The following is a 14,279-nucleotide window of genomic DNA, read 5'->3' as shown; positions in this document are numbered from 1 at the left end:
TCCTTCCTCGCTCCTCCTCCTCCTCCCTCTCCTCCTCCTCCTCCCCTGCTCCCCTCCCGCGGCGGCGGCGCGGGGCGCGGCGGGGCTCGGGCGCTCCCGCTCCCCTTTGTTCGCCGCTCCGATGGCGGCCGGGCCGGGCGGCGGCCCCGGGGCGCCCAGCGAGGCGGAGGCGGCGCAGCTCTGCCGCAGCCTGGAGGTGGGCACCGTCATGACCCTCTTCTACTCCAAAAAGTCGCAGCGACCCGAGCGGAAAACTTTCCAGGTGAAGCTGGAGACGCGGCAGGTCACCTGGAGCCGCGGCTCCGAGAAGGTCGAGGGGGCCGGTGAGTGCGGGGAGCCCGCGGGAAGGGGCGGCCGAGGGGCTGCGCTCCCCCGGCCGCGGGTGCGGGGCCGGAGCCCTCCCGGGAGCGCCGGGGGCTCGGTGGCGAGGAGGAAGGAGAAAAAAAAAGAAAAATAATGAACCTCCACGCTCTCCGTGTCCGGCATCTCCCCGCGGACAGCCTGCGGGGCGGAGAGGGCTGCGGGTCCCAGCGTGGGGCCGGCCCGGATCGCGCTGTGCGCGGGGGATGCGCGGGGGATGCGCGGGGGATGCGCGGGCCGGTACCGCCCGCACAGCGCCGCCTCCCAACTTTCCGCATCCCGGTTCGGCACCAAACTTCCCCTGGGATAAACGAGGTGTTTTCCCGGGTGGTGCCTTGGCAAGCAGCACCTAAGGGCTGGAGGGAGCCTCAGAAGGAGGCAGGATTAGCGTGAGCCCTTTTGCGGTTGCACCTCGGAGCAACAGATGAGACCAAACGGAAAAGGTTAAAAAGTAGGAAAACCAATCCAAAATATTGTACTGTAGTTCCGTCGTCTTCCCTCTGCACACCGGCCCGAGGGTGATGGCGCAGGGTCAGGTGAGCCCCGGGGTCCCGTGCTGGATGGGGACAAAGAGGACAGAGGAAAGGATACATAAGAAACCTGAGTGTAAAACCAGAAGGATGGGGTGGGAAGGGGGTGAGATCTGGCATGCTCTGCTCTCTTAACCTTGGTGTTGGTTTCCCAGGCTATCTCAAATAATCCTTCCCTCCCCCATGTGCGCCAGCACGAGGACAGGGTCTCTGTTTGTGCTGGACACAAGGAAGAGGGGACGTGCACGAAGGCCAAGTGGTGGGAGAGCTGGTGCTGGCCATGGCACTGGCCTTCCCCATCCTCAGGGGTGCAACTGAGGCCCAGCAAGGCCAGGGAGGGCTTGTCATCTCTCCTGGCAAGTGCTGCTGGTCCAGGGTGGAAAGGTGGGATGCTGTTAGTACCAGGGGCTTAGATGAGGAAAGGGCATGGAGATGGTGGCCATGTCTCTGTGCAGGTCCACAAAATGCCAGTTTGGGGTTTTGGTTTGCCCTAAGACCCTTCAAGTCCCTTCAAGACCTTCTGCCCTGGTGTCTTCAGGCAGATGTGGAGGCAGCCTTGGGCTCCTTTAGCATCATGAGGATGTGAAGCTCCCCCATCTCTTTCCCAGAATGGCCTCTGGAGCGACGAGGCAGTGTGAGAGGGAGGCGAGAGCGGCATTCTACTGACCCTGGGCTTAAGTTGTTCTTAAACTAAGGCACAGCAAATGTTGGTTTTTCTGGGGAGATTCTGGTCTCGGGCAGAGCCTTCAGACCATGTGTGCCCATGGTGGACAGAGGTCCCCACTGGTGTCTGCATGGGTGATTGTTCCTGGGGACAGACCTAGGTGTGTCACTGTAACCTGGGAGCTGAACTTGGGGGACATCTAGAGAACTTCAGCTTCTGTACCAGAACTGTGGGCCTAACGTGATAAAGCCATGGCTGCAAGGAATTCTTGTACTGAGCAGACCAGTGAAAGCAAAGAGAGTGTCCCAGGGACCGAGATGATTGTGTTTCTTTTAATGTCACAGGAGAAAATTCCTTGGGGCTTCTCTACTGTGCCACAGGCAGGTTGTCTGGCTGGTGCTTTTGGGCCCTGGGTTCCCCACGTGTGCCTCCCAAAGCTCATGGTGTTCCCACATTACGTGTGACCCTCCCAAGGGGCAAGGACATCATTGCTGGACAGAGGACATCAGGCTGAGGAGCTGCTGTATCTTCAGCCCCATGTCTCTGATGCCAGATGCTTTCCCCACGGCATCCTCTCTCACCAGAGCATCTCTCCTGTCCTCAGTCCCCTCCTCTGGTGTCACCCAGCACCCTGAGCTTGCAGTGCTGAGGAGCAGAGTTTTGCTTTAACGCTTCCTGGACAGAGCTGTGAGGCTCCAGGTGGAAATACCAGCCTGTGTACACAAATAGTGACTGGGTTTCTAGGCAGGCAAGGCAAAGCCACAGGATCGATGGCCAGCAGTACTAGGTTCTTGGCTAGCGTCCCTATTTTTATCTGGATGTGCTTTCTGGGCAGGAAGAGGATGCCTGGGAAAAGCCAGGTGTGTGACAGCTCCACTTCATGTGGCAAATGCACCGATCTATTCCCCTCCTGGCTCATCCCTTTGAGGCCAAGATTGGCATGGCCATGGTTTGAACCAGAGGGTGAAGTAATCTGGAGTTGAGCTCATCACTTTCAGTGCAGGGTGGTTTCAACCATGGGCAATGACTGATCCAGTTCTTCCCATGAAGACAAGCCACGCCAGCACAGGGAGAGGTAGGCTGGGTCTGGTAGGAAGACTGGGTCTTGATTTTTGTGGTGGTATTGGTTTGGCCCCAGCTTGCACTATGAGGAGAGTAGCCAGCTGTCAGGAGGTGAGGTGTTCCTTCCCATGGAACAGCATCTCCACCAAACAGTGTCTAGGGACTTACAGGTCAAAGATTGCTGTGCTCATGGGTCAGTAATGGATGTTCTTGTGTTTCTTGAGAGCTGGAGACCACCAAGGAATTTTAAACCACCCTGGATACATGCTAATTGTCTAAGTAGGAATGATTCTGGGTTTTTATCCATTTCAGAACAGGTGAGTATCCACAGTGTATCCCATGTAGAGGTTTTGGGCTCAGGGCATGTCTGTGTGGATGGCCATGCCTTGGAGAGGTCTGTCTCCATGGACACCAAGTATAGAGGATCTGAGCTCGTTTCTCTGCTCCTGGTGGGTTGTGCAGAAGGGAGATGTGTATTTGTCCCAGGGAGGGGTGGGTGAGGATGGTACCTGGCTCTGTGGCTGACAGTGCTGGGAGGAGCACACAGCCCCCGTGGCTGCAGCTTGGGCAGCTGCTGTTGCATGGTGGGCAGTGCATGAAGGCACAGAGGCTCAGCTGGCTCATCTGCTGGTGGCCTCAAGCACGTGGGCTAAAGCTGCAGTGTGCCAGGAGGAGAGCACTGGGCTGGAGGAGAGCACTGCACTGAGCACAGCCATTGCCATCGTCCCTTGGTGTGGTGGTGCTCATTTTGGAGCTTTGCCATCACTGTCAGAGGTGTCATGGAGGAGCTGCAGCCCCAGGATCTGTGGGAGCTCATCTGTCAGTACTTCTGATCTCTGCTGAACTCTGGAGGGCTGCAACAGGCAACCAGTTCTTTGCCTTAAAAATAATGTTTGTGTGGTGCTTGGCTTTGTGTGCACACTGATGTGGAGCTTAGAGGGGAGCAGAGCCTGAGCAGGCTGAAGGTCACTCTACTGCTGGAGAGAGGTCCAGGGACACCCTGTCCTCTGTGCCTTTGGTGCCTCAACAGCATGGTGCTGGTCTGAGTTCCCTCACTCTGCCATGCTGCTGTGCCCAGAGGTGATGTGCCACCCTTTATTTCAAGTTACTGAAGCCAGCAGGGCCTGACTGGCCTCTGCAAGGAACTTCTGGCACTTAAGGACGAAGGCCTCTCTGTGCTCCAGCATCTCCTAACAGCAGGGAGGCTGAACCACGGGCATCTGGCTGGGGAGGAGGCTGTGTAGGTGTGGCACCAGGGTGGTGGACCTGGCAGGGCTGGGTTAATGCTTGGACTGGATGGTCTTAGAGGACTTTTCCTACCCTTATGGTTCTGTGAAGGGTTGGGTGGCATCACCACAGATGAACAGGGAACCAGCCTTGCCTGCCCATGAGCCAGGAGGTGCTGGGGGACTGAGAGCAGGGAGCCCTGGCTGGTGTGACAGCCCTCTCCTGGTGCCCTGCGTTGTGACCCTTGTGTAGCGCTTTGTGAGCGTTCATAAAGACACTGTGTGTGTCCCCCACATCTCCCCTCCGTGGGCAGCTCTGGCTGGGCAGCAGAGCAGGGCCTCCAGACAGCTGGGCTGCCCTGTGAAGAGCCTCTTCTCTTGGACACATGAAGAGCCTCTTCTCTTGGACAGGACCCCGCTCTTCACTCAGCTCTTCAGCTCACTCCAGAGTGATGAGATTCTCCATGAGCCGAGGACTGGGGAGGAGGGGTAAGCTCCCCTGGGCAGGGAGCCTTTCCCTTTCCAAAGCAGTTGCCTCCTTCTCCTTTACTTCTTCAAAACCATGCAAAATGCAATCCTGGTTTGTGCCAAAGAAAAAAAAAACAAACAACATTTTTTTTCAATTAATACTTGTTTTTATCCATAGGGTTCCAGCCAGGTTTAATTACCAACTCATTGCTTTCTTGCTAATCAACTCTGCAGAGGGCCTGCCTGCTACAATAGGAAGAGTGCTAATAATTTTCTATTCTTTTTGTTAAGCACCCAGAGCAAAGCAGAGCTAATCCCTCAAGTCAATTGTCTTTTATGCATTTATTTTCTTTTAAACTTCCTGTGTTAACTGATTCTTTATTTTTAATAAAAAAGGGTCTCGCATTCTTACCTTCTCATGCTGGGGGGGTTATAGGCCAGCTTCAAATTGAACTGTTTGCCTTGAAACACGTCAGAAAATTCAGAGAGTTTGCTCAGAGAGTGAGCTGAAAATTTGGAGCAGATGTTTGTTTTATAGAGGAGAGAGAGGAGGAAAAAAAAACTACCTCAAAAAAACCCTGGTTGCATTCTTGCTTTCAGTGAAATGAGCTCAGTCCCTTGGAGGTGGAGAAAAGCCATTGCCTGTGTAAAAGAAAAGAAATGAGCTGTAAAATATTAATGCAAAGTGGCTCTGAAGTGTGGCTCGTACTTGCCTCAGCCATTTCAAGCACCAACCTCTTTCATTAGTCCACTGGGGCACAGCTTTTTAAATTATGTTTTTTTGGGGCCATTTGCTTAAGCTGAGGAGCTTGGAGCTCTTAAGAAGTGAGTGAGCCAGAAATGGTTTTCAAGGATGAAATAACTTCAGTGAGCTCCTCTTGGGGTGCAGGACAGCACCTGCACTGGAGGGTCCCCTCCTGCTCCACCTCCCATGGATGCAGGGTGCAGCCCCAGCCATGGGCAGGAACAGGAGGAGGGAGCTCCTGAGGTGCCTGGAGCAGGGGGCTGCAGAAGGGCTGGGGTGGGAAGGGGAGAGTGTGGCTTGTGACTGTCGGGGTCGTTGGGGCTTCCCCTGCTGAAGCTCTGCTGTAGGAGTTTCTCGAGGGCAGGTTTTTTGTGTCCTCCTTTCTGCTTATGAGGGTGTTTGTGCTACACACAAAGCAAGTGTAGCTCTGCTCTGCCTTCACCTCCAAACTGAGACAGCCTCTCACTTCACATCTCTTTGTCATCCTATTTTTACTCTTGGTAGCATTTTCCAGGAGGAGCAGGTTAGAAAACCCCTCCCCATGCAGTAAGACATGTTACCTCCTCCTGTGGCATCTCAGAAGCTTCTCTGCAACCTGGAGAGCAGCTGGAAGTTGGCTGGCTGGGAGGCCAGTGATTTCCTCTAGTACCTGCACCCACGTCATCCATCCATCTGGTTCCTTCCTCTGCCAGTCAGCCACGTGGAAAGAATCAGCTCGTGGGGCTCAGGCCCACTAATTAGAATGTGCTGGAGAGGTTTTGCAAAGTGTTGGACTGATTATTTCTCACCAGCATCAAGAGGCTGAGGTTTTCAGGGCTTGGCTTTCTCCTTGCCTGTTGGCTGGACACCATGTGTGGTGGCAGGAGCACCTGAGTGAGCTGGGTGTGAACATCTGGCCTTGCAGAGTGCGTGCCAAGAGGTGCCACGCTCAGCTCCATCACCTCCCGTCACCGGGGGCTGTTCTGTTGTGGGATTTTATACAGATGTGCCCCATCTCCAAGCTGAGCCAGCAGTTGCCCAGCCCAGTCTGGGGTCTCTCTGCTGCTCTGTTTGAGTTGCCTTGCCTGCACAGGGGGATGGTTTTCCTTATCTGAGAGCGTTTGCTCGGCTCTGTTATCTGATGGCAGTGGCTGCACTGTGAACATCCCCAGGACGTGCTGACTGTCACTGATGCCTGTCCTGTCCCCATGTGAGCAGCCCTGTGACCTCCTGCATATCTTACAGATTCCTGACACAGGAGGAGAGGCTCTGCAGCCTTGGTGGGAGTCAGGGCTAAAGTCCCTAGCCCTGAGCAGTCCTGAGGTCCCAGTCCCCAAGTGCTGTGTATGGCAGAGCAGGCTTGGCCACTCAAGTGCCCAGGAGTACAGACTTGGTGTAAATTCCGTGTTCCTGGGAACCTGGGCACTGCTCTTTGGCTGAGACCTTCTCCTCCACAGAGCACTGGGGCTGTTGTGTCCTTTTGGAGCTGACCCACATCAAAGTGGGCTGTGATGGGCAGCCTGGCCAGGATGTAAAACTTGGGAACACTTGGAACGGAGCAGGAGCTCTCAGAACAGACCCTCACTTGTGACTGCCTTACAGTGTTGGCTACATCACACAAACTTCTGCTTGAGTTGCAGGCTCATCAATGAGCTGCAGCAGCTCAGCTGTGGATGGCAGCTTCAGAAGCTGCTGGAAGTGGAACACGTTTGTGTGTCCAATTCTTCTGTCTCTGCCAAAGTGGGATCCTGTCGGGGTTGGCCTGATAGACAGTTTGTGCTGAGCATCTCCTCCAGGCCGTGGGCCTGGCTGGCAGGAGCTGTGAGATCTCTGAGATCAGCCAGTGGTTGCTGTAGGAGTACTCCAGCACTACTCTGGTGGTGGGTTGTGCTCTGGGAGGTGAAGAGACCAACAGTGACAGTCTGTGCCTAATACTGGCTCAGCCAAGAGCTGGGCTGCTGGGTTTGGGCTCAGAGGTGTGTGACAGTGGCTCCAGGAGCTGCAGCCAGCCCCCAGGCTGTCCCTGCTCCTGAGCTGCTGCAGGTTTTGTGAGACACAGTGAGAAGCTCACAGTGAAGGAGGGTGTGGGGAGTCCAGGAAGAACTTGCAGGCTGTGGTGAGGAGGTGTGGGCCTTTGAGCACAGAAAACCCGAGCAGCTCTGGGTTTAAAAACCATTGGCTGCACCTTACCATGCAGTAGAAGGAAATGGGGGAAGTCAGGGGAGAAGAATTTTTACTTACTAGTGTTCTCTGAGGTTTAAGGGCAGTAGAAATCAGAAAATTTTGAAGCTCTTACAGTGCTTTTGAAAAGTTTCCCCCACACAACCTCCCTTCTCCTTGGCCAAACAGGCTTGGTGAGTGGATGGTGGAAGATGATGCTGGAATAGAGCAACTAAAGGGATCCCTGTCTAGAGAAGGACAAAAGGAGACAGCGGCTCTGGGTGTTCGACAGATGTACAGCAGCTGTGTGGCAAGAGCTGTGTGGTGCCTGACATCTGGGGATGCTCACAGAAACCTGTGACCACCCCAGCAAACCTGTGAGGCTCCTCAGGGCACTTGGCCGTGGTGGTTGCTGCTGCTGCTGTCCCATGTGAGACCAGTGGGGCACATCCTCTGCCAGTGACCATGTCCTGCCTGCTCGGGGTGGGTGGGTGAGCTCATGGCTTTTCCCTGCTCATCTGTTCCACCCAGCGTGGTTTTGCTGCTGGAGGTGTTACATCAGACAGTGGTGGGAGGGCATCTTCCAGACCAGTGAGAGCCCTTAGGAAGGGACTTGGTGACAACAGCCATTTCTAAAAGGGACTCTGTAGTTCTGGAAAAAGCTCTTTAACATTGATTCCAATGAGAAACTTCCTCATTTCTGAGAATTTTCAGCCTTTCTGAAGATCCCCTAGCACTTGGAAGTCAAAGCCAGGGCTGTCTGCTTCTGATCTTCCAGGCTCACCCCTGCTATCCCAGGTGTCCTTATCTCTAAGCACCTTGCTGCCTCTTGGTCTGTCCTTGTCAAGGTGTCTATTGAACACCTTGAAACACTGGATGGCAGGTGGATTCAGGATTGTGAACCCAAACAGCCATGGGCTGATGTCTCTAGCAGAAGCTGGCCACTCTAAACCTGAACAAGTCAGTAGAGCTTTAGGATGCTGCCAGCCCATACTCTGAAAGTCTCTGTGATTTTCAAACTGCTTTTTAGCTCCATCTCTACTGTCCCTGTGGTCTGGTGGCTCTTTAGCCTGATTTGGGGTCCTGAATTTGACTGGCTGAGGAGCCATGGGAAGCCTTCCAGAATCTGGACGGATGTCTCCCTTGTTTTCCTCTGTAAGTCCTCCCTTCTGCTCTGAGGTTTTGGTCAGTCCCTTCTCCCCAGAGCATTCCTGGCTGTCCAAGCCAGGCAATCCCATGGTACTGGTTTAAAATCATCCCAGGGAAGGTCATGGTCCAGCACATGACCTCCTGTGATGTGAGATGTTGTGCTGAGCTGTTTGCCCATTGGCCTTAAGGATGCAGCGGCCAAAAGCCACAGCAGAAGGGGCAGGACTGTGATTTACAGGTTGTGTTTTCTCCCCAACCCATTACAAAAGCATTCATTTTATTTTTCTTAGAATATGACTCTTTTTCCTGCCTTGACATATGGAATCCCAGAGCTGTGCTGTCCTGTGTCTGCAGTTCACCCCCAGCCTTTGTTCCATACGGGGGGGTGTGCAGAACTCCTGCCTTCCCAGTGCCTTTCCACTCCTTTGGGAAGTGACCTACTGGGAATCGCCTTAGGGACAAGAATTGCCTTTTCTGCCAGCTCCAAGCTCCATCCCCAGGAGCTGGATGTGTGGTGTGTCCCCTGCACAGCCAGGATCCTGGTGCTGGAGGGATGGCTGCAGAAGGTAGCTGTGCTCTGGGTGACACAGCACTGCTGTGGATGCTCTGCTGCCTCCTGGCTCTGGGAATTGCTCCAGCTGTCCTGCTCTCCATCCTTGCTGGAGCTCCTCTGATTCCCTCTGTGGTATCCTGTGCTCCTCTCCTCCTGGGATTGCCCCGTGCAGAGCCCCATCCCTTTGAGGATCGGCCCGTGGTTGGGCTACAGCAGCCAGAGCTGGAAATCACCACATCAAGGACGGCTGTCACTGCGGGCTGTGCTCCGCGGGACGCTGGGCACAGCAGCTGCTTGAGAGTCTTTTTCCTGTTTACTTGCTCCCAGAAGTGCTGATGGTGTGGTGGTTAAAGGACATCCCCCCCTGCATGTGCCGGTGCATCCTTCATCCCTCCTCCTCCTCACCTCTGCCAGTGTAATCCTCAGCCAGGTCAGAAAAGGGGGCTGGCTGCAGGTGGGGGCTTGGCCGTGTTGGGAGCAGGGAATGTCCGAGAGGACTTTCACCCCCTTGGCTCCCTGCCCTGGAAATGTGTGCCCCATGAATCTGCTTCCCAGCTGGCGGGAGGTGGGGCGGGGACTGGCTGGGTTTGTTTGCTGAGCATTTGGACACTGCCTGTCAAAATCCTTCTTGGTGTGAGGCTCTCGTGCCCCTGGGCTCATCAGAGCAGAACACAGAGCCTGCTGCCTCATCTCTCCAAGCTCCTGTGCTTGCACACTTGTCCCCTAGACATCATTCATCCACCTCTGGCTTCTCTTGCCAGGATTCCAGGGCACTTTGGATACCCTCCATCTCTCCTGAGCTTGCAGTCCGTTTAATCCCTGCCAGCTCACTGCCCTCCTCAGCTTGAGAAGACCAAAAAGCCATGTCCCTGGTTCCAGAGCAGACTCCAACCAGTGCCAGGGCAGTGGGGAGTTTGCTCTGCTTGTCTCTGTGTCCCAGCAAAGCAGCAGAAATTGATTTTTGTTGTTTTGGTTTTTTTTTTTTTTCTCCTCTTCCATGTCTCACATGTCCTGTAGTGTTTTGTGTCTGCCTGTTCTCAAGGTCTTGCCTCAAGTTGGAGTATTGTCCCTGTAATCTCCAGCAGCTCAGGCTCTGGGCTGTGTTGTGAAGAGGTCTAGAGGTGAGGGGATGAAATTTTTGGAGCATTGATACATCAGGTTTGATATGAATCATGCAGCAGGCTGGAGTACAAACAGGAAGAGGTCTCCAGTTCTGGGGACCAAATAAATCCCAGGTGAGGTCATTAAAAAAGCAACAATCCCAAGTGGTTTCACACCATCACCAAGAGCTTCTGCTTCTCCCCCATAAACTGAAAATGCTGTCACCTGCCAGGGCAGTGTGTGGCTTGCATAGTGTCTGCTCAGTGCCTGGACATCTTCAGTTGGATGGTGCTGTAAGGAAGTGCTGCTGGCTGGTTATCCCCCAAAATCTTGCCTTGGCATTGGGAGGTGAAGCCAGCCCTGGGGGGTCCCATCGTGGTTAGTGCAGAAAAAGCAAATCTGGTGGGAAAGGGACAGTCACTGTTTCCATCTCTGACCACCTTGGGACAGTTTGATTTCACCAGCAGCTGCTCTGGTAACTGTGTCTGGCTTGTGTTGGGGTGGGTAGAAGTGACTCAGGTGGAGAACCCAGGGAGGAGGAGGTGACAGGAGGAGGTGCCTCCCTGCATTTATTGGTTGAGGTGGTCCAGCCCCTGGGGCTCTCTGCAGAGTGGCACAGAGGGAGATGGAGGGGAAGGCACACATCTGTAAGTCACATCTGTGCTCTGGCAAATTCTCAACCCTGCCAGTCTCAGAACAGCTTTTGAGTTGAGCATGGGATAGGAAGAGGTCAGGCTGTTGTGGTGACCATGAACAGCTCAGCAGCAGATGGAATCTTTATCCCATCCTTCTCTCCCCAGTGTTGCCCTCACACTGCAGAGTTCAAGCCCTGACAGGGACAAGCCACTTCCCTGCTGCCCACTGAGGGTCCTGGCCAGCAGGCACCTCTGCTGTAAGTTGCTGTCACGGAAACGTGATTGTATCGTCTGGTGGGGTGGATAAAAACTGAGTCACAGCATTTGAACATCACTGACAGTGACAAATCTTTTCTGTCCTTTGGTTTTCACTCCTCGCCTTTGTGCCCTGTCCTGGGGACAGTGTGTGGTCACTCTTGTCTCCAGTTGCTTTGTGACAGGGCATGACCCCTGGGCATGAAAGTTGGGAGGGCACCTTTGTTGAGTGCAGAAATCCCCAGAATGCTCTAAGGAAAGCTTGCTGCTGTTGGACACTTGGGTCCCCAGATCTTCCTCTGCCAGGGCTTCCTCACTGGCCCTGCCAGGCTCCCGGCTGTCAGGCTGTGAGCTGTGCATTCACCACTGCTGGGTTGCCACCTCTGTCCTTCTGTCCTGCTTGGTTTCTGCCAGTCTGCTTGGTCCCATCCCTTCTCCTCACTGACAGTGAGCACTCTGGCTGGCTGAGAGCCTGGGGGCATCAGTGACCCTGTAAGGCCCAAGAGAGGGATGCAGAGATGTTGCACAGAAGGGTTCCCTGTTCAGCCCTTCCATGAAGGACACCTGCCCAGAGAGCAGCTTCCTTGAACCTCTCACCCTCTTCCATGTTGAGACACAGCATCAATCTGTCCCTGCCCACCTGTGGATCTTCTTCCCTGGAGGGAGGAAGAGTGGCAGAGGCAGGAGCTGTGCTCACAGCTTCATCCCATCCTGTCTCTGGTTTATTCTGCTCCTTTAAGGTCATTACATTTCTCACCCAGGCAGGGCTGCGGGGGATGGAGCCCACAGTGCCATGCAGAAGAAAGGTCACCTTGGGGGTGGATTGTGGAGCCTTCCCAAGACAGGCTGTCCCGAGCACCAGTGCTGAGCTTCCCCTTTCCAGATGAGTCAGTGGAACTTTGTGCCTCTCAGACAGGGCGATGACTGAAGGGTCTCTCTGCTCGCTGCCACCGGCCTGATTTCATCTGGGGCAGGGACACCGACATCTTCAGAGCAGCATCTCGGCAAGCAAAAACTGGGGCTTTGCCTCAGCTGGAGCAGCTCTGCCTCTCTCTGGGGTGCTCCCGTGTCCTGTATGGTGACAGCGCAGCAAGTCCAGGGCTCTCAGAGGTGCCAGCCTTGCATGTGGGAGTGGGTACAACCAGCAGCTTGGGGTTTGGGACAAAAGCCCACAGCTCCACAAAGACAAAATTTCCATGGACGACAAGAGGGAGCCCCAGCACATTCTAGGAGGAGGGTTGCTGGAGCCCTTGCCTGGCATTTGCCATCTGCTGCCTGTCTCCTTGAGCTCCCCACCGCTGGCTGTAGGCAGAGACTGAGGTAACAGCATCCTGCTTTGCTCACTTGGAGGATCAGCTCTGTTTTTTTACTCATGTTTTCTTGCAGCTGGGGGTGAGTGGGAGAGATGTGCTGACGATAAGAGGTCAGGCAGCTGCCAGCCCACAGCTGCCTCTGGTTCTCACATCAAGAGGATGTTCAAGAGCTCTTGAAGGCCACCTGTGTGAGGCTGATGCTGGCAAGGCAGCCTGGGAAGAGGCCACCATGCCTTGTAGAAGCAAAGTCTAGGCCTGACCTCTGCCTTCCTGCTCAGGCCCCTAACGTGGGATAGGTGTGGGGTGGAGGAGGGAAGGTCTCTTCCTCACATCCTCTCCCCCAGCCCGCGGAGCGATGTGGCAGCGCAGCATCCCCTAATCTCCCTGCGCATCTCCTGCAGCTTCCTTTGCAGGTGATAAGGATTTTGGAGGTGGGAACAGGGGAGGGAGGAGCAGGAGCTCAGCAGCCACAGGACATGTGACTGGGGGGTACAGCAGAGGCTGTGGTAGGCAGAGGCTCGTGCAGGAAGCCCCAGTACCCACAGAGCAGCCAGCACGTTCCCATGTGCCCTGCATGGGCTGCCCAGGTACCACTGCCCAGGTACCACTGCCCAGGTGGTGTTTAAGCTCTCTGCCAGATTCTCTCACTCCACACTGAGTGACAGGGATTACTGAGAGGTGAGCCAGGATCTGAGTCAGGGTCCAGGCTAGCCCCAGTCACCCTGGCTAATCTGGAACTCCTCATTGTCCCATCTCCAGCCCATCGAGGTCTTTTCCTCCACAGCATCTCCTTTCCCAAGGTGCTTTCTGCATGGATGTGCTGGCTCTGGGGTAGTGATACTGAGACAGTTGCTTCATAGCAAAATCCAGTGGCTTGGAGAAAAAAAATCCAGTTTGCTGATGCAGATGAGATGAAGCACCTTGTTAGAGCAACCAGAGACAGCCTGAGCTGAGACTGGAGGGGAAAAGAGCTTTACCTGCATCTTTCCCTGAGGCAGAAGTACCACCTGCATGTTGTAGCAACAAGAGCAGTGGCACCCACTGGACCCCTGGGCACTAGGATGGCCTCTCCCTGGAACAACAAGGGAAGTGAAAGAACGTTTTAGGGGAATTTGAGTGCTTAACTGAAAGGGCTGAGTCACCTTTTTAGTTCATAGGGGGTGAAGGATGATCTGGGGCACAGGGTGCTGCTGGTTTGGTGATTGTTGGCCTCCGTGGATGCCTCAGCCATGCTCCCTGCCCTCTGAAAAACAAGTTAAGGTCAAATGAGAGGCCTCAGCTGGTTTCTTGTTGTCTTGTCTGGATAAGCCATCTGTTAATGGCCCCGGCTCTTCCTCTGGAAACCTGATAGCCAATGCTGAGCAGCGCGAGGGGGATGCGGTAACCGAGCAGGGATGCTCGATTCACCATTTCCCTGTCTGCCTTAGGCTTGTCGCTGAAGGGAAGCCTGTGGCCTTGAGAGGTTGAGCAGTTGTCACTATGAACACCAACACTAATGTGAGATGCACCCCTAACTGGTGGGGCGAAGGTTCTGGCGAAGGGCAGGGCCGCGCTTGGTGTCCTCATTGCGGGTGTGACACGCGTGGCCTAAGAGCGGCCTCCATTTCCACCCCACAGCAGCTCCGGGCCCAGGCGGGCCTGCCTGACTCCCCCTCAGCCCGACACGGGATGGGGCTGTGCAGGGGCAAAGCTCCAGAGCAGCGAGGGGCAGGCAACAGGCTCCAGACTGCGAGGTGCTGAGGGCTCTGGCCCCAGGCCAGCCAAGCACTTAGAGCTCTCCCGGCCGCTCCCAAGCTCAGCGGGGAGTTGTGGTGGGGTTTTTGTTCTCCTGGCAGGCGGTGCTGGGTTGCAGGTGCTGAGCAGGGGCTGCTCGGGGGGCATCACCTGGCTGGTGGGTGCCAGGTGAGCCAGGATCCCCCTGCAGGCCCCAATATCCACTCCAGGGGGCTTCCACTGAAATATTACAAGGGAGGTGGCACTGCTTTACTGTCCATGCTGTTGCATAATAGATTTTTCTTGTGTTTTACTCACATGCACATACCTGTCTTCTTCCTCTTTCTCCCTGGGGGCCGCCTGACC

The 14,279-nt window shown here is 54.9% G+C and overlaps 1 protein-coding gene and 1 long non-coding RNA gene across 21 annotated transcripts in view; one reads left to right on the top strand and one right to left on the bottom strand.

The window, feature by feature from the left end:
- The first annotated feature begins 54 nt into the window (after nucleotides 1-54).
- PLCG1 (phospholipase C gamma 1) overlaps nucleotides 55-14,279 on the top strand; it is a 41,280-nt gene continuing 27,055 nt past the window's right edge. For 3 of the 20 annotated variants that reach the window (XM_086853055.1, XM_086853056.1, XM_086853054.1), the window contains exon 1: nucleotides 66-323. In XM_086853055.1, coding sequence (XP_086709181.1) covers nucleotides 122-323 — 202 coding nt within the window. In that variant the 5' untranslated portion in view covers nucleotides 66-121. The other 17 variants (XM_086853063.1, XM_086853062.1, XM_023939915.2 and 14 more) reach the window with 13 other exon arrangements.
- Nucleotides 1,873-10,483, bottom strand: LOC147650175 (uncharacterized). The gene is made up of 3 exons (XR_015277066.1): nucleotides 5,616-10,483; nucleotides 4,877-4,952; nucleotides 1,873-4,419 (listed from the first exon to the last, which is right to left on the bottom strand). It is a non-coding gene; the product is annotated as an uncharacterized LOC147650175 (long non-coding RNA).

This window comes from Cyanistes caeruleus, chromosome 16 (genome assembly GCF_971803275.1).
Source record: "Cyanistes caeruleus chromosome 16, bCyaCae1.hap1.1, whole genome shotgun sequence".
NCBI lineage: Eukaryota > Metazoa > Chordata > Aves > Passeriformes > Paridae > Cyanistes > Cyanistes caeruleus.
Note: the sequence above shows the minus strand (reverse complement) of the source record. Positions and strands in the feature narration are given on the sequence as shown.